We start from the raw sequence: 20,377 nt of genomic DNA, 5'->3' as shown, positions 1-20,377 counted from the left end.
ACACACACACACACACACACACACACACACACACACACACACACACAATGCCAGCACGTTAGCAAAGAAAGAAACAAAAGAAGTAACGACTCAAGCAACTAATACAATGGAAACTTTTTTGATGTGTCTGTGAGTGTGTGTGTGTTATCGCATCAATAACAATTCATCTTAAACAGAAGTGCATTTTGTTCTTGTATTCTCAATATTTGGCCGATTACTTGACGGTCGTATCGATTGATTGAGCAGAAACAACAAATGGACGAAAACCGTTTCGCCAACAACAAAAAACAATAATCGTATAACATGAGTTGATGGCAAAGAGAAAACAGACGATATCGAAGTAAGATAAAACAAAAATCGACAATTGCAATTGAATGGTCTCGGTTTATCTCTTTCGCTTCCAGACATGAGTATTTCCAAAATACCATCGTATAGCTACTGTTGTCACATACGAAATTATTCGGTCTTTTTTTAATAATAATCTTTATCATTTATTGAATCGAAAATGCTGAGTGTTCCTATCCAATTGATCGATTCCATTGTTGATACATTGGTCCTTTGAATTCACCTTTCGTTCATTCTTCCATTAAGTATGGCTCGTAGTCTTCATTTTTCACTCTGTTCACTTCCAATTTTCTCTTATGCATTTCAATTGTCCAGACTTTTCTTTCCATGACAAATCCAATCGATTTTTGTTGGTTTCATCAAAATAAAAGGCACTTTCCTGTTTTTGTCACATTTTCGCTTTATTCGAGAAAGCGAGATGGAGTACGAAACATCATAAATTGTTTTCCACTTTAACAATTTCTTATTCAATGTTTTTTTTTATCGATTTTCTTTCTCTTTGTTTATTTTGTAGTGGCATTATCGAATGTAAGGAACCAATTGAAGTAGTTAGTTATAAAATTGGTGTGTGTAAAGTATCGCCAAAGGGAAAAGATTGTATGACAATTTTCCAAAAACTGGGCTACAATGGCAAAACGAGCGTGGTATTGTGTAAACCAAGAACTGGGCGCATGCATCAAATTCGTGTTCATTTACAATTTCTAGGTAAGTTTAAAGACAAATAAAACTTATACGATTTTCGTTTTAAACATCAAAACATGTCAAAGCATCAAAATTAAACGAGATTTTCATCGATGTTATATTTTTAAAACTGTCATCTCTTGTGTTGAAAAGTTGAGACCAATATTTGAAAATCTTATGTATTTAGGCAAAAGTATTTTCATGTTTCTTGGTCTCTTCAAATAATTTCTTTGGTCGCGACTTTTTCCAACTTCAATTTCAATTCGCATTTTGCTTGAGATAAATAAATACCATTTGAAAGGCATTAAAAGTGAAAATAAAACTCACTTTAAAGTATCAAGTTTACCATTCAGCATTGATGAAGGGAAAACTTTTCAATTTTCCGAAAAAATAATTTTACATTTTAAGCAGCAAAGGCACTCAGTTTCCGCTTGGTGTTCGTATTTATAGATATTGGAACCAAACTGAATTCAAATCGTTTTAAACAAAAAAAAAAAATTGACAAAAGATCTCCTAATCGAATAAAAAAAGAGAACCCACTTCACATTGCTATAAAAAAAGGAACGAAAAATTGTTCTGAATAGATTCAGTACCTGTTCATTTTGTATTTTACTTTGGCATTCGATCGGATCAAGTGTTGTTCCAAAATTGTAATAGGGAATGTGGTGACGATTCTTAATGAAATATTCATACATTTTCACGAGAATTATGGAGGTCTTCGTTGTTGTTATCGTTGAATTACAAATTTATCGTTTCTTGACTGACGAATTTATTTTAATCGCATCAAGACCATGGTCACAAATGGTACAAACGGAAATCGCGAACTGAAAAGAATTGAGAAACTTTTTCTATTTACAACAGAAGATTTGTTAATTTATTCAAATGTTTTGTTAGTAAAGGTGTTTTTTGAATGATGCTTTGAATGCGGGGAATTTATTTCGTGAATAATAATGTGTTTTTTTTCTCTTCTCCTGTCTTTGTTTCTATTTCGGTTTCCTTGGAATTGCTTGTATCATTGTCGTACACCCATCAAAAACTGTTCATAAACCGATGAAAATGCTTGTACCAAAAATTGTTTGTATATATAGGATATCCTGTTGTAAACGATCCACTTTACAATCATGAAGTATTTGGACCGTTGAAAGGGCGTGGAGGCGATATTGGTGGTAAAACCGATGAAGAACTTGTTCGCGATCTTATAAATATTCATAATGCTGAAAATTGGTTGGGAATTGACGGTGATTCGGAGCTATCTCTATTCAAAACACTGAAAGCCGAATCGGACGATGGACTTGGCAGTTTGACTGGAAAAGGTAAAGGATTTCAACAGATTTCCAAAAACAAACAAAAAATTGAAAAAGGTCAATGTAATCCCTTTTTTCATACACGTGATTTATTACTACTAATCTGAATTGTTATCTGAGAATTAAAAAAAGCCATTTTTCCTCAATCCATTTCAGGCACAGTGTTGAGCGATGATGATTCGGAGAGTGTTTCCCGTGAGGCATCACCATGCTCAGAGAGTCCGCGACCGGTTTCATTGGGCAGCGAAAGTCCGGTTGATAACAGCATCCATGCAGCGGTTATGACGTCAACATCAATGTCGGCATGTAGTGCCGCCGACCAAGCAAAGGTAATTAAATGCAAATTTTTCGAAGCCTCGGTCACGCGGTTGACGGGCTTGTTGTAATCATTATCTTAATTCAATTATTGTGTTCTTTCATCGATATCGAATCCTAGGTAACTGTGGCAACACAAACCGGCCACGACAACCCAGATTTCACATTCAATCCCGATAAAATGACAGTTGATAAGCACTGTTACGAGTGCAAAGTACGTTACCGAGACCCAAAACCACAAGACTTGGTCATGTATTTGCATGCATGGAAATATCAGGTATGGATATTGGTTGTTTTACATATTTTTTTATTTATTTGTTTTCAATTTGTTCATGTTCGCCGTTTTTCAAAGCGCACACCGAATTGATTAAATTACGTTCAACATAAACAAACACATTGTGAATATTAATTTAGAAGAAGAAAATCCAAAAAGCGATCTGAAGACTTGTCTGAGAATGAAAGTTGTCTATGCACACAAGCGAATTATGTTTTGTTTCGTTGTTGTTGTCGTAATATTCAAATGAAATCCATTGAAAAGTTTCAGCGAATTTAAATGAATTAATTTCATTTTGAAATTAGTACTATGTCGGGGCGCACACACATAAGCACATTGCTCACATACACAAAGAAATTCCATTAAAATAAGTATCACTGAGCTGTTTGCTGTGTGTGTTCCGGTGTATCCATTAGATGCAAAGATTATCTGTGCCATGGATTTAGCGTACTTAAAAATCTCCTATTCGTTCTTTTGCTCGGTGTGTTGTCACCAGTTTCACTTTGATTTATTGCCATTCATTCCCACTGGAATTGTGTCAGCGCACACATTTTTTGTGTGTCTCTATCATTTATGCACTTACGTGAGTGTTTAGTGTGCAGCACTAAATATCAAACAATAAAGAGAGAAAAAAAAACCGCAACACAAAAGACTTGAATGTTTTTTATGCACTTTTCATCTTCTCTCAGCTCAACTTCTTTTTATTTTCTGCTCATGCATTGTTCGTTCTCGTCAGCAAAAGTTCTTGATTCGAGGAGTTCATTTCTTCGCTTTAAAAATAAAACTGAAAAGCAAAGCAATTAAATCATAAATGTTTCCACTGTGCATCAAGAGGCCTCTTCTCTCTCTCTCTCTAACTGTGATTGCTTTATTTACTTAAAATATTTTTCACTTTCGGTCCGCGGGGCAACCACCACCATATACAACACACAAAGGTTGATGAAAACATGCACACTTCGAGCTTTTTCTCTTTTCTTTTCTTCATTCAAACGCATATGTTTGTGTGCGTGACTGTGTTTGAAATATGAATTTGAAGGTGCCATTTAATAGCCGAACAAAGGGAATATATCTTTTAGCAAACTGCATGCCATTCTATTTTTATTTCTGAATGACACACACACAAAGAGAGAGACAGGGCAAGTGAGCTAACAAACCATACTAATTTACCATTTTAAATTGCTTCCTTCTTTTGTCTGCTTCTATTATTTGCAAACTGTGTCGCCGTTCAACGCAGGAAAAACGACATTTTTTTTTCTTTCTCCCTTCACCTCACATCGTCAAATAATTGAGAGAGAAAAAAATTGAAAATAAACAGCACACCATTTGTGGCAAGGTGAACGATACGCTTTTATTGATGAAAAGCCTATATTATTTTGCATTTATTTATTTAGTTAGAAAAATGAACGTTCTGCGAACAATTATCCCTGTTTGTATTTCCATTTGCAAACAACTTTGAATGAACTCCCCTCGAATGAAAGCAAGTTAAAAGTTTTATGTCAATTGTTATTCTTTTCATTTAATAATATATTCAAATAGAACTCGAGGTTTTCTTATACATATACCTATATATTTTTATCCGGTATTTTGCAAACAAAATGACTTTTCAACACACGCAAACACAACAGAATTTTTTTTTTATCAAAAGATAATCTTCATCTTTCAACTTATGCTTTTCGGACGAAAATGTGTTTTTCATTGAAATTGAAAAAAACATGACCCAGAAGTTAATTTTACTGCATAAAGCTAACCTCTCGTTCGTGCACACATGCTGTGCACTGCGCATTATTAATAATAATAAAATAAATATCTTGTATATTATATACCCTATATTTCGTACGAAATGAGGAAGTCGAGTTCTGATTAAAAATTCACAAAAAACGAAATGGAAAAGCGATGAAAAAAAATATTGACAGAAAGTGGAAAAAGCAATTTAATTTTTAATTAAAGAATTCAAAGCGAATAAAATCCTTGGTGTATTGACATTTTCATTGCGATATAATTGTCAATTAATCAGAGAATGTGATTTGTTTTTCCACTTGATTCGATACTTGTGTACATCTGCAATCTCATGTTGATGCGTGATTCCAAATCATTTGCAAAAATGCAGTGGTCGGTTACGATTTAGTTTTAATAGTACCAAAACTGTTCGTGTAATTCAATATACATAACTCAGACTCATGAATAAACGGACGATGGCCAGCATAGCGCAGCTGCTAGCAATGCAGAACGCATTTTTAGGACTTATGTATTGCATACGCTTCAGAAAATTGAACGAGAATTCCTTCTATTCTTTAGATGAAAAGTACAAAATAATTGCACACAATTTTACTTGAAACAATTACAGCAACTTTTCCACATGGCTTATTTGTAGACCCAAAATAATCGTGTTTTAATCTAAAAATAATTAAATATCTTACAACATTGTTTTGATCCAAACTCAACATATTTAATTTTATATTTGTATCTTTTTTCTTCCAATCCACAAACACACAGGGTCCTGGCTGGGAATACGAAACTCCACTTCCAGAATGGGCAAAGGTCGATTGGGTGGATTATGAGTCCGAATAGATGATACTGATAAAACGTTTTGCTCGAACATCAATAACTTAAGCTACAAAAATTTTCTTTTATTTTTTACATCATCTTCAACACATCGGTAAGAAAAATCGTCCGCATAAATCAATAAATCGCTTCGGTCAAATGCAAATGCGTTTGAAATTCAAATACAAATTTCGTTTGAGACTATATTCAGTAGGTATATATAAGAGATATATCAATCATGATAAAAATAATACATAGTTTTGGTATGGTCACATTCAATTTGAATTTTTACGCGTATTTCGTATACTATATAAAACAAGAAAAGAAAAAAACCCTTTTTCAATAATAATTTTTGATCGTAATGGAATGTATAATTCACACTTGAATTGAAGATAAAAAAAAAAGTAGAATTTATAGCTAAGTCAATGTGAATTTAAAAACAACAAAATAGCATGTGTAATTTCGATTTGGGCAAAGCTTAATCGATCGAGTGGAATTATTTAAATAAAATGGCTCCTAAGTGTTATCACCTAAATGTTAATACAGATATATGCTGGCTTTGTCATTTCATCATACACACACATTTTGATAATTTTGTTGTTGAGTAAAACGTGAGCAAAACGAACATAAAATGAATAAAGTGATTTTTGCAAAACATGAAAATAAAAAGAAAACTTTAAAATAAACATTGATACATTTAGAGAGATTTGTTAAAGATTTTTTAGCTTTATATTTGATCATTCGCGTGAAGGTAGAAATTCGTGGAATAATTATAAATGAAATAAAAAGAAAACAACACATTCTCAAAACCTAGATTAAACAAAATGAAAAAATATAAAAAAAATAAAAAATAAATATAAAAAACAGTCCGAATACCATTTCAAATCAAAGAAAATCATATTTTAGTAGATTAAAACTAACAAATCAAACCCATAAAAGACAATATAATTCGATGAAAGAGAGAGAGAAGGGAAGTAAGAGGAGGATGCATTGAAATGTCAGATAGTCAGATAAAAGCGTGTTTTTTTCTTAATATATCGCTTAGTAAAATGATAACTTCTCCATTAGATTTGTATGGGGAAAATTGTGACCGGGTCAAATATGACCGATCACCGTAGAAATAAAGTGTTTTCAATGTTTTCACGTGTTTCCTCCCATTTTTTTAGAAAATTTCACTTCTTCTCTACTCTGTTTAAATGCAAACTGTAGTAGCTGTAACTCGATTGTATTCCTTGCCGTAAAATCATTTCCTTGAAAACATACCGTTATTGTTTAGCAAGAATTTAATAAAAAAAAAGAAATATTTAACAAAAGATGAATTTAGCAATGTATGAAATGTAAATGTAAATGAAGCGCGCACATCGGGCATATGCGAAGAAAAACAAATGTTATGTTTAGTGTCATAAAGAATGTGTGTTTTTTTCCTCTGAATAAAATGAATTTTAAACTTTTTAGATTATATAACTCATGTGAAATCATTGAGAATTCATTGATTTATATTTTTGTTATTCATGCAACATGAACCGTATTGATAAATCTCGTTGGCAACAAGTCGTGATCACATGTAGGCTACTTATCGCCGAAATCGGTAGCAGAAAATTCATTTGATTTGTGTTCACACTGGAAATAATATGTTTTATGGTTGACAGTTGGCAGAGCAAAACAAAAAAAAAATGAAACTGAATTTAAGAGGCTTCCACAGAATAGATACTTTATTCTTAACCATAAATTTTAAGCGCATAATAATTCAACATTTATTTTTTGTTGTTGTAAAACTCAACGAGAACAGTTTCGATTAAGCGTTTATTCTACCAAGTGAGGCGATTATTACATAAATTTATTTGTCGTGCGTCAAAGCCTCTGTTCTTCCCAAAATCGACGAAACCAAATCAAAAGGCGAAGCGCGCGAGAAAGAGAATCCTTAAGAAGCAAAAATATGGGAATTACAACAGCAAATATATAAAAAATTGAAACAGCATAAGAAAAACGAAATTCAAATGCGCAAACAGAAGAGAGAGAAAACACATGCAACTGAAGAACGCGCACATTTCGAATATTCATTTCAGTTCCCGTTCGTTCGCATCGTTTCCATTTGAGTTGGGAGAAATTTTGTTTTTGTTGTTGTTTCTGTTACTAACTGTATGTCTGTTTTTCGCCTTTTTTTCATTTACTTAGCACATTTTTACGGAAGGAAATTTTCTGCTAAACAATAGCCGCGGCGTACGTTTCATTCCGTTGTCGAGAGAAATTTATCGAAAAGATTTTGCCCGAATTGTATATAAAATGCTTTTTTCGATTACATATTCACATGCGTTGCATACAAAATTGTGGCTCTCAATGCAACACATACGCTCGAGTGCTTTGGCTGCGTGGCACAGCATTTGCAAAACCAAAGCGAAGATATAATGCTAATAACGAATTTAACAATTTATGTACATGTATTTATGCAATCAGTGATGGTGTCTGTGTGCGTGTCACTTTTGTTGTTGGTCGGTGGTGATTTTTGTGTTATACACTGCACCCTCAAATATTCTGCAGCATCTCGGATATGAAAATGCAAATAAAGCGGCTGAATGGAATATTAGTCGAAAATAGAATATTCATTGAATTTTCGTTGTTTGTTTCGCTTTTCTCATTTGAATATTATTTTTTTTATTTACATTCTGTGAACGCATCAGTTTTTCAAAAAAAAAAAATCTTTTCCTTTTCGATTTTCTTCAACACATTTCGATACTTGTTATTTTTTCCCATTTTGTACATGAATGACACGGTTTACGTTTTGCCATTTTCTCATTCTCTTGAAGAAACAAATAAAATGTAACGAAAAAAAGAAACACTTTGATAAACGACTCAAATCAAATGAGACATTTAATCAGATGCGATTTGTAAATAGATAATTCAGTTTTTATTTTTGGTTTTGATTTCAAAACGTGCCTTGCAATCAATTCTTTGAGCGTTGAACGGAAAATAAATGAAAATCAAACATTTCGATCGAATCAAATGTGAAATGGGAATCATATAGAAAATGATGTAACAATATCAAAACCTTTATTCAAACATTTTTCTGTTTCTTGCATTTTTGATTATCGCGCATAAGCGAGTATGGGTTTGTTTTTATTTGTACTGCATAGCATTAAGATTAATAAGATAATAAATGTTTTAATCAGCATTAAAAAAAACGAGATGAGAAATCATCATATTCGGATTCATGCTTTTCGACTATCGCGCTAATCCTTTGAATGTAAGTAAACAGGTGAAACAAAACACAAAAATATATCCCGACGATGGAAAATATCACAAAAGAAAAATTTATGTTTTCATATTATGTTCGATGTGAGTGTAGAAATGATAATAAAAAAAATAATGGTTTCCCAAATATTTAAAAAGAATGTTTAAATCTTGTATTATTATTATTTTCGGTTTGAAGATGTGTCGATAAAACTTCAACAGAAAACAAAAATCAATGTATTTCTCTATGTAATTTAATATCATTATTAATCCAAACCAAACGCATGTACTATTTACAGTTATGAAATCGGTTTTATATTATAAATCAAAGAAAAGAAAAATATATAGAAAAACCATTTCGAAACACATCCAACAACTAACTAACTAATACACACATACCGATAACTTTTCGTATCCCAAAAATGGCTGTACTCTAGTTGAATTGCTTTACAATAAAACAAAATAACATAAGCAAACATATAACATTTAACAGAAAATGAAATGAACACGAAATATGCTATGTAGAAAACAACAACAACCAGAAAATATAACCATGATTTGAAAGATTGGTGATGTGTAGATTGGTTTTTTGTCTTTCGTAGTTTTTAGCATCATTTATAAGAAGAAAAAAAAAACACATTTGTGTAGTGGTCGAATGTAAGAAAATTTGCTTATAAATTATCACGGTATCTGTTGAACTCGTATTGAGTTAAATCGAAAAGAAAGAAAGATTTATTGAAGTTAAGTGAAGGAAAATAATGTGCATGAATTGCTACGCAGTCACGAAATAGTTCGAACATAACTCTTACGTAAAAAGGCATCGCCAATTCAGCATTAAAAATGGTTAAGAAATTTGAGATTGTGTACAGTTTACTCATAGATTTATAAACCCTTACTGTTTTTGTTTAGTAAATGTGCGTAAAAAACAACAACCAACAATAACGATAAACTGAATGCGAAAAAAAAGCAAATCTTCCGGACTCAGTCCGTATGCAGCTCTCTTCTTATAAATACACGAGCAGCTTTACAGTTATCGATTATTGTTCTAATTTACATTTCATGTATTTGCAACAACGAGCTTTCTATAAATGTATATTTACTATTTTATTCTTAACATTTTACATATGATATGGATGCATTGTGATTCACCATGCACACACACACAGACACACTGTGGATACAAACAAAAAAAACACACAACCATGAACCATTTGAATTATGCTGTAGTATTTCAATAATATTTACATCATCTATCTATCTCACATTTTCAAAATGGGAAGATTGCAAATGACACGCAATTCAATGAAAAAGTCGAAACACACATTTTCTTTGTTACATAAAATACAATAGAGCATTCGTACTAACACAAAAATCATTTGTATCGCAGAAAGAAGAACATATTTGTTTTATCAGCGGGAAAATGACATTAAGATAATATTACATAAGAAATGGAAAATGGCAAAAGAAACACTAAAACCGGATTGGATAAATCAATATAAAAACAAAAATTTAGGTGATGAATAAAGAACCATTACAATAAGTTTAAAAAATATATATATATTATGGGTTTTATTTTCGCAACGGTTCGTTTTTTTTTTTATTCCAGGAAGAATGAGTAAAGTTTTGCGACTTGTTTGCTTGTATCAATGGTTTAGCTTGACCCCGTACTGATTTTTTACAACAAAATGCAATCGACCATACAGAGCCAAATCGATGCGAATTGATGACGGCAGCGCATTGCATTGCATACAACAATTACCGTAAAATTTTATGATTCACATAAATATGTCGGCACTCAGCGTATATTATGTATGGTATAAAAACTCTGTCGGAAAATTTGGAAAATGTGGAAATGCTCCCGCTCTTTCCCTTCGGGTTTTTTCTTCTATTTTTCTTGGCACACTTCACCGAACACCTTGAACAAAACTTTTCCAACAGCAAATGTTCACTTAAAACATCTTGCAAAATACGACGAGGACGATGCACACACATACATAAGTTGACTCAAAAGAATTATATTAAAGGTATATGCTATATTCATTGGCCGCAAGTATTTATGTTGTAGATGTGAAGGAGGAATTTTTATTGTGCTCGGCGCGGAATCTGTCTAATCAAATCAAATGCATTGAAAAAAGCCAATTCAGCACGAAAGCCGCACGAGCGTTGCAGAGCGGGAAGCAATATGAAGTTTTGGCTTGAAGGCTTTTTTAGGTTGTCAACGTTCCATTGGACATAAACCTTCATTCAACATGGAAAATAAGTGCAAATTCTTGAGTTCATTTCCATATACATATAGAACTAAAATCGAGTAAATGGTAAACGTTGTGATTGATTTTCTTATGACGTTTTCGGTTCGAACCGAACACACACATAAATACAATCAAATAAACTCACACGAAAACGTAAAGCAAGCAGATAAGACTAAAAGTATGTCTCGACCATAATTCAATTTTTTCCACGATTGAATTAGGAAAGATTTTTTGAGATTAGAATTTTTCGATACTCTGAAAGCATTTCGAACGAAAGATTTATTTACCCAATCACCATGGTTTGGTATAACTCAATTTATTCAAACGATAAAACATACAATTCATCTCATAAACTTTTCGAATGAGCATTTGAGTGAAATGATTTCTATTTAATTGAGACTTTTCATTCAATCGTTTATAGTAATTGGCCATCGTTTTAAGACTTAATTTGCGACAAGCTATATCAAATATCCTTGGCAACGTTTAGTGGCTATACGGTGACTATGTTGCTATTGTTATGTAGAGGTATGAAATTTAATCGAATCGAGAATGCTAATTTTCAATGAAGTTTACTATATATATAAGTCAATTAATTTAAATTGCTTTCTGCCTGATTGAACAAAACTGAGTCGAATCAATGAATTTTGCATTGCATTGAATGGAAAATCAAATTCCCGTCAAACTACAGAACGAAGAAAACCAAAACTCATTGGAGTTTTTGCAAATGTAATTTTATTGTTGCTTTTGTTTATAGTTTCTTTCTAGTTTTAAAAGCAGCTGCAACACTTTGAGAATATGCCGATTGCAAACTTTTCATTATAATTTCATTCAACAAGTTTCTTCTATTACATTTCTCAAATAGTTTCGGTAAGAAAAGTTAGTTTTTTTCTTCTTCGTCGTCTTTTATTGGGGCCAGTTATGGCCCTTATTTGCGATGAAAAAGAATGCTTGCGATCGGGTTGGGTGAAAATATATTTTATCAACTATTTGCAGGTAGCTATCTATCAGGTAAGTTCGTGGAAAAGTTATGGATTTTAATTGCTGGAAGCGATGGCGGTTGATCGGATCAACTTGAACCACACATAATAATTACCATTTTCATGGATAAAAAAATATTATTTCGCTAAAAAGAGTGTACATTTTATCAGAAACGGAATTTTCCACCGTAAAAACGAAAAGAAATATGTTGAAAGCAACAAATGAATAAATCAAGATGCTTTAAATTCCAACGGCATTGCTATTATATTGATGCCAATAACAATTGATGAAAATGTTCCGAATTTTATTGCAAATCAGACTTATGATCTTGAAATACCGGATTTAAATAGCTTGACTAGACTTTTTATCAAATTTAAGAGGTCGAAGTACTATAAATCCCTTCCGAGAAAAAGCATTCCAACATTTTGATGGCACTTTTTTTACTCCGAATAAAACAAATGAAATAAATTTAATGGCAGAATTACTTGACGAAATGAAATGATGCGATGTGGAAAATCGAAAAATGTATGTTGTTTATTTGTATTCAAGCGTTGGCGTGGCTTTGTCCGTTTGCATGATAAATGACAGAAAAGTGAAATAAACGAATAGAATAATCATCATCAATCTTAAGCAGACGATGAACCAATAAAACCAAAAAAAAAAATCAACGGAAGAATGTAAAAAATAAAATCGTTTTTCGTTTACATAAAAAAAAGAGACGCTATCATAAAAGCTCAACCATATTACTTCACAATCTCGATCGATTTGGTGCTAAATCTGAAAAACGACCAAACAAACGCATTTTAAATATGCGATGACATTTAACAGTTTGTGTTTGGTGAGTAACGAAATGCCAAATTACACAAGTATCACATTGAACACATTTCAAAACTCATCAAATGTGTACAAAAGCGACAACCAATTTCAAATCAATCGGAAAACTTTTCCACTTTTATCAGAAAATGACATAGAAAGTTCTGACTCACTTCTGACTGAAAATTAATTTACATCCAATCAACTTGAGATTAGTTGAAGTTTTCAAGTTACCACTTACATGCGATCGATAACATAGTTGCCATTTGATGGATTCATTTGAAGCGGTATTTAATTTGTGCAAAATTCATCCATGAAACAGGGTTAATCACTTGAAAAACCTCAAGAACCAATCGATCGAATCACATCACAATCTTGATGTAATTTCTGTTTGCTGAAATGGCAATTTCCATTGGCACGGATAAACCATATCAAAATATGAAAACTTAGCATGCAAGATTGTAGAATCAATGGACAAAGTTTAAGGTTTCATTAATTGATTGCTATAGAATAAATACAGCGTATGATACGGTCGCACACCAAAGGTTGTTTTTGCATACATTTTTTGCTGTATTTTGTATGACGGTGTTTCGCTTTGAAATGCAACCTTTTCATACGCTGTTTTTATTCTATAGCAATCAATTGTACGATAAATTCGAAACTGAAACTGAACCAAAATTCGATTTTGCTTTTTCACCTATTCGTCATACACACCAATTGGAACCAATGGTTCATTTGCAGTGTTTTTCTCAGAACACAACAACAACCATTCGACAAATGTTATGAGAAATGTTAGGAACGGCTTGAATCCGACTTTGGAATATTTTCTTTTGCATGAAAACTGCATGGTTTGCACTCATACACAAATATTTTGGTGAGCAAAACTGAAATGTACCTAAAAGCTTTAGGTAGCTTTCATTCGTGTCTTTCCACAGAAAAATCTTTTATAAAATCAAATGCATTCACAAACACAATCTTTTTGCTTGATGGCAAAATTTTAATGACTAATATTCCAGATTTTCATCTTACAGTAGTCATGATAGTAGTTGAAAATGATAGAAATCGACTTCGAACTAGACATTCCGTTGTAAGGTTTTCATTTTGAATCTATGCCTTATAGGGTTTCCTATCAGATTCTTGAAAGTGGTACAATTCCTCAAAACGTTACATACCGTTTGAATATATTTTCCATAATGGCATATGGCAATCATTCAAGTTTATTCGAACGTCGCACAGTACGTATGAAGAGCAAATTTCTGAATTAAATACAGAAGTGAAATCAAATTATGTAGCTGTCGTTCGACGCTCAACCAAATATCTTTTATGGCACAGTCGATTTAAAATATTAAAATATGACGTTAATGTTGTTTGATTTTGCGTTGGTATTGAACTAAAATGGCGAAAAATTATAATCGAATTCATGAATATCATCATAATCATCATTCCAACGAGAAGCAATTTGAAATGCTTGCAATTCGTAGCACACAATCGAGTAGGGAGCAGAAAATGTGCTGCTGTAAAATGCGCACATTTCCATTTCGTCGACACACAAAAATAGATAGAATACATATAAACACAACGAAATCTTTTCATATTCTTTATAATATTATGATTTCTAAAGTCAATATTTGCTTTAAATATTTTACAATGCATAAAAAATTTATAAATTTTGATCGAAATACAGAATAGATCGACGTGCACATACATACCGAATTATGAGTGTAAAAACGAAAGCATCAGAGAAATACCGAAGAACGATACATTTAATGCAACATAACGTTTGAAGCTCAATTCATTCAGCTTTGTGTGTGTGCCTAAGATTCCAACTGATGACAAAAAAAAATGCGACACGGTTCTTTCGGTTTTAGTTCCACCGTACGCACATTAAAATGGATAAGTATAAACAAAAAGAGCGAACGATTTGCATCATATTCAGCATATAAATGCGCAATTTTATATCCAAATATTGTTAGGACAGATCTTTTGCAATGCGATTATTTGTTTGAGCTGTTGACTTATTCTCTTCCATTTGAAAAGGGGGCGGGGGGCAATGCACGGTATCTCGAATTAAGTGCTAACCAAAATTCATGCGCTAATGTCAAAGTTGGTGTTCAAATCCTGAATCCATGCAATAAATCGTCTCCATCGCCATATATGTGACATATTCAGGCTTATTCAAACATTTGCATGTAGGAGAACGCGTCTTTTTATACACTTCAATTAGTTATATTTTGCAAAAGGGGAATAAATAAATGCTAAATCAGATAATTTATTTTTTTCCCTGTCGAAAACATATAGCCGTATATTATGAACATTTAAACATAATCCCATTAGATAAAGAAATTCGAAGAACGCATTAAATTCGAAGAATATGTGAAAAAAATATCAACTCACCGAATTCTTCACAACATTTCGAGAAAATATTCTTCAATAAAAAAGAGACGAGGTGTTGACCAAAGTAGAACGCATCCATAAAACGCTAGGATATTGACAGCAGTGGTACATAGTTCATCACTTACGCAAAGACATGTATATTTTTATGAATTTAGTTCCGATAATAGATAAATGGGCAAAACACACCTTTAAACATGGCATTGAACATGTATTTCACATGATAAATTTGCGTTGCAAGTAATTTTAAGATGAATGTATTTGTGTGAGTGTCAAGCAAGAAAGCGAACGAACTTTCCATGGCTGTTTTTATTTACATATGCCATAAATGTCATATTTGCATTTAAACGTCTGAATAAATGAATATAAAATGGGAAACTCATTGCTTGACTCCGTTCTTAGCCCGCACCTTGGCTTCACCATCATTCACCATTTTCGAGCAGTTTTCACTCTTTTACAAAATATTCGGCAAGTGCTCTTTATAACCGTTTCCAACCGCCAAAATCTTTCGTATGCCAAACAAGCTGAACAGAAATGCGAAACGCATTGCATGACACAACACAATTTAATACCGAAATGATTGCGTTAATACGATGAGTGTCGGAAATGTGAGTGAACAGAAATCATACATTTGCCACTTTTTTCCGTGCTTTCAATCGACAAGACGGAAAAGAAAATGTAAACGATAAATATGGTGCGAATTTTCACGTCATAATATGTTCCCCTTCTTAAACAAATATTTAGTATACACTTGTCATTAGTTATTATTCGTCGGCATTGCATTCGCTTGTAAATTTGTTCGACCATAATTTTCTATTTAAAGGAGATTCCATTATAGCGCTTCGAATATCGATTCATTAAGTTTGAAATTTCGTTTCATCCATCGATTTGCATTGCAATGCCTTGAATTGTGTGGCACATTTCTTATCAAAATCATTTTGCATGATTGTCGTCTCAATCCTTGTTCTCAATTCAATACACCAGCAATATTATGTACGCTTTTCCTCTCCATTGTGTTATCGTTGTCTTCCACGGAAATTACGCAGCGTATGTAAACAAATTTTGCTTTTCTGCTGTTCGATTGTTCCTTCTTCAACCGAATTGATGGTGTGTAAAGAAAAACAAGCAGTCGTTGTCGATTTCCATCAAATCGAGTTAACCGAGAATGTGTGTCGACCGTGTCGATAAAATCGATTCGACTTGCATTGCTTGAAGATGCTGGCTTCTCGCTTACCCAGACACATACATTTTACGTAAATATTTACTCATGCCAAGCACACGAAACCAATTCATGATTTTGTCATCAGTTTGGTATTGTCGCTAAAATTTAAATTAGTTCCTTGAGCTAAAACTTACAAGTAATCAAATTTGCCGATGGCCGAAATGCAAATATATTCCATTTCCGAAGAAGAACAGATTTCTTACCCCAGCTAAAGCTGCTTGCTTTGTTCAATTTTGTCGAATATTCGGAGAAAACGTTTTACTTTGATTTTGTAATTCAACATTTGAAGTGTTGCAGTTATTTGACATTGTTTGTGATCATCATTCAGTGAATCCAAGTCATATGCATTTGAATGAATGTCGAACTGTCGAATTCAAAATGGGTCAATTCTATTGTTGCTATGTTGTTTATTTTCATTCAAATATTAAATTCATGCGAATGTGAAATTCACTATTTTAAGTTTTCAAACTATTTCAATTCATTTTATTTTATTTATTTTTGCTCATTTTACATAGTTTTTGAATAAAAGCATTGTTGAATTGAAATTCTTTACATTTTTTTGCTTGTAATGGTTCTTCTATCATTTAGAGTTGCTACACACACATTTTTTTGCCTCGGAATATCATTGTTCAATTGATGAATGTTGTCTTCTTTATACAACGAGCTTCACATTCATGTTTTGTCAGGAAATTGTTTGCATTACCAAGACATCCGCCATAGATGAAACGCTCACAAGTAGCCGTTGACATTCTATAGTACCATCGTTCGAAATTTCCAGCGCACATCATTCTTTCATCGCCATTTCTGACAGGCAATTTGCATATATCGATTTCGATCTCTGAAATATCGATATGTATAAAAAAACATCACTTGCATGGAAACTACTATTCAATTTGGTTTCGAATAAAATTTAATTGCAAATGGATTTATTCTCAGCTCGCTTAAAATTGCAATTAGTCTTACCTATTGGAGTCGACGAAATCGATATAATTAACATCAACACACTTAACAATTGCAACAATTTCATTTTTAGCTTTAAAGTCGTATTTATCAATTGACCACTGGATACCAACTGAAATTGAATTCACAAACGAAATGCATGGCAATGCTAGGTACTCCAAAAATAATTGAATATCTATTTCTGTTGACTAATTTTCATTTGCTTCGCTTCGATTAGAACTCACGTATGTAAATATCTTTGATGTACTTTGTATTATCGTACTTTGCAATGGAATTTCTGAATTGTTTCAAATAAAAGTGGAATATTTTTCACGATATTTTGAAAAATCAATACATTTTTCGAATATTAAGATTGTAATCATTAATTGTTCAAGTCTTGCCGCTATTGAACTCGGTCATTTACCTTTTCAGCTTAAGTATATGTTCCTTTGATCGTCGAACTCATTTAAAGCATAAAATTTCAGATTTGATGGTATGTCGCGTGACACGTTGTTCTCTGATAAAGTTCGGTCATTACACAAATACGACCGACCTTTCTTTGAAGAACAGATAAAAAAAAATCGCCACGACGTACAACAAAGTCAAATCAGCGTGTTTGACATTACAAAATTGCTATGAATCATTGAACAACTTGACATTTTTTATTTCGATAATAAAAAGCAGAAAGTAAAAAATGTGTTATTTTATTTTATTTACGCCTTGGCGAGATTTTTCCATCACACATTTTCATATTTTTACACCCTTTTGCATGCCTTTTCACATTCGGCTTTAGTTTCAAATACATTTGCGTTGCCTCTGCATCGACCATACATGGATTGTTCGCAATTTGCAGTCTTTGCGTTGTAGAACCAGTTATGAAAGGTTGCTGCACATGCGACTCCATCGTTTTCATTTGGTGCTGGTTGATCACATACATTCCCTATGTGGAAGAAAATGAAGTAATATGAAATTTATTTATTTATTTTATTTATTTGAATTTTAAAGTCTACTTAAAAAAGCCGACTATACAGTGTTGCATTATTAGTTTTAGTTTAAGTTTTAGTTTTGCTTAATTGATATAATGAAGAAAAATTAACTGCATTACCCGTTAATTGTGCTGAAATAAACACACTGCACATGTACAATGAGACAAGAAAAAAACAAAATAACTTCATTGTGTCACACTTATTGCGTCTTTCCTTTATTACTTTGCGTTTGCAATTGGGCGCAAAACGACTTTGAAATCACTTCTATGTGGCAAATAATTCAAATCAAATCGAGCGTTCAACATTTGACATTCTGATGATAGGAATGTCAATAGAATACTCAAAATAACGCCGCTTTCTTTGAGTTTGTTTTTATTTATTTTTCTCTTTTACAATTCTCGCATTAGAATATATTCGATTAAAATTGAATTTTTTTGTTTCGAGATTGAGCTAAGAATCGAACATTTCGTACGAGACTTCAAAATAACGGCTTCAAAATTTTTGAGATTGTTTCTCTGGTGAGAAGTTAAGATTTACAAGGTTCATTATCGAATTTATTGAAACGTGCTGGCCTTTGATATGACCAATATTGATCATGCAAATGTTTTTAAAGTTGATTGTTGATAGCAAGTCCGTATTTTTTGACACTGATAAAGAATGTATTTTATACACTTGCGTCTGTTTACGTTCTTCTTTGCTCATGCCATTTTAACTTTAAACAAAGTTTTGCAATGCCTAATCAATACCAAAAGCGATATATTTTGTGCCCAATATTATTTCATGTCATTCTTTACATCTGGAAGTATTTGTACAAACTTTTACATTTGTTAATTTTGAGTATATGCTTGTTCAATATATTTGTTTTTTCTTCTTTCTTGTTTTCATTGCCGTCAATGCGTCATATATGCCATCATAAAATGAAGTTGTCCTTCTTACACGAATTGCTGAGTTACAATATTTACTCATAAAATTACATACATCTTAAGTAAAATTTTATAAATATTTTATTGTAATTAGAAAAGATAATACAGCGAATAGTCTCCTTTAGGTTTCTTCTTTTCGGCTTTTCGTATGCATACGTCTTCGCATTGTTCTTTTGTGGTAAAACTGTACAAATATATGGATTTTCTAATGTCACAGTCCATGAAGGTGACATTCTCACATCCCTCATTTTCTGTGTAAAAATACCGTTGTCTTTCAACGCAAAATGTACCTTTCGATGGTTTTGGAGTCAGTGCACACAACCTTCCTGCTAACATTGAATAAAATCGAGAAAATGAAATTAAACAATTGTATATTATCACCGTTTTTCATATATTCACTTTCAGCTGGAGTCAAATGAGTTGCGCCTGAGGATACTATTATAGTAAATAAAATGACCAGAATTACTCCAAAGAACCTCATGGCGCTCATGGTGTTATTTCTATTGATTCGACTTAAAATCTCAACTGGAAATGTCATTTGAATGTCTTATTTAAGCATTAAATGTAATCAATAATGAATATAGAAACCAATTTAACCACTATTTGGTATATTCAAATAATATTCTGCTATCAACTGTTATTGTAGAAATTGCAAGCTTATGTCACTAACGAGCAATATTTTCACCAACTTTCTGTTACAAAAATCTGATAATTAGAGGCACGAAGACAGCATATTTTAGTGATGTAAACAATGTAAGAAAAATGACCAACGGCTTTTATAGGGTTTATTAAACGCCATTGTGTCTTGCTGATAAGCAAAAAATGATGTCAATTGTGAGATATTCTAAACTGAGTTCAGACGCATGAATGACGAGTTTTTGTTGGACTTTCTTATCAACTTGTTTTTTTATTATTCGAAATAAGTTAATAAATATTAATTGAATAAAGTCGAACCTTTGGAATATGATTAAAATTGTAAAATTTGAATTCTGTACATTATCGATTAAATTCGTTCATTTTCTACTTTTTTATAATATATTTTACAATACTTGGACAAGCTAAACTTCTATCGATTTCCGTTTCATTTTATGGTCATTTTTTCTATTCAAAATTCTGAATTTAAATGATGCTTTTATTCCATTGGCGTTATTGTTACATCGTATTGATGGTGAATGCAAACCCTTTCGC

The 20,377-nt window shown here is 32.3% G+C and overlaps 1 protein-coding gene and 1 long non-coding RNA gene across 4 annotated transcripts in view; one reads left to right on the top strand and one right to left on the bottom strand.

Annotated features, from left to right (window-relative positions):
- LOC116337254 (RNA pseudouridylate synthase domain-containing protein 2-like) overlaps nt 1–8,620 on the top strand; it is a 212,483-nt gene extending 203,863 nt beyond the window's left edge. For both annotated transcript variants that reach the window (XM_031761666.1, XM_031761665.1), the window contains 5 exons: nt 860–1,050; nt 2,115–2,339; nt 2,487–2,659; nt 2,767–2,922; nt 5,413–8,620. In XM_031761666.1, coding sequence (XP_031617526.1) covers nt 860–1,050; nt 2,115–2,339; nt 2,487–2,659; nt 2,767–2,922; nt 5,413–5,487 — 820 coding nt within the window. In that variant the 3' untranslated portion in view covers nt 5,488–8,620. The remainder of the gene's footprint in view (nt 1–859; nt 1,051–2,114; nt 2,340–2,486; nt 2,660–2,766; nt 2,923–5,412) is intronic.
- A 9,348-nt stretch (nt 8,621–17,968) lies between these two features.
- LOC116337022 lies at nt 17,969–19,824 on the bottom strand. Of its 2 annotated transcripts, none has more exons than XR_004200771.1 (3): nt 19,589–19,824; nt 18,386–19,518; nt 17,969–18,220 (listed from the first exon to the last, which is right to left on the bottom strand). It is a non-coding gene; the product is annotated as an uncharacterized LOC116337022 (long non-coding RNA). The 2 variants fall into 2 exon arrangements; XR_004200772.1 differs by having other exon boundaries at nt 18,386–19,515.
- Between the last annotated feature and the right edge of the window lie 553 nt (nt 19,825–20,377).

The sequence above is a fragment of the Contarinia nasturtii genome, unplaced genomic scaffold (assembly GCF_009176525.2).
Source record: "Contarinia nasturtii isolate CC-2019 unplaced genomic scaffold, AAFC_CNas_1.1 Cnas_scaffold_220, whole genome shotgun sequence".
Taxonomy (NCBI): Eukaryota; Metazoa; Arthropoda; class Insecta; order Diptera; family Cecidomyiidae; genus Contarinia; species Contarinia nasturtii.
The sequence above is the reverse complement of the archived record's forward strand: the minus strand, read 5'-3'. Positions and strand labels throughout refer to the sequence as shown.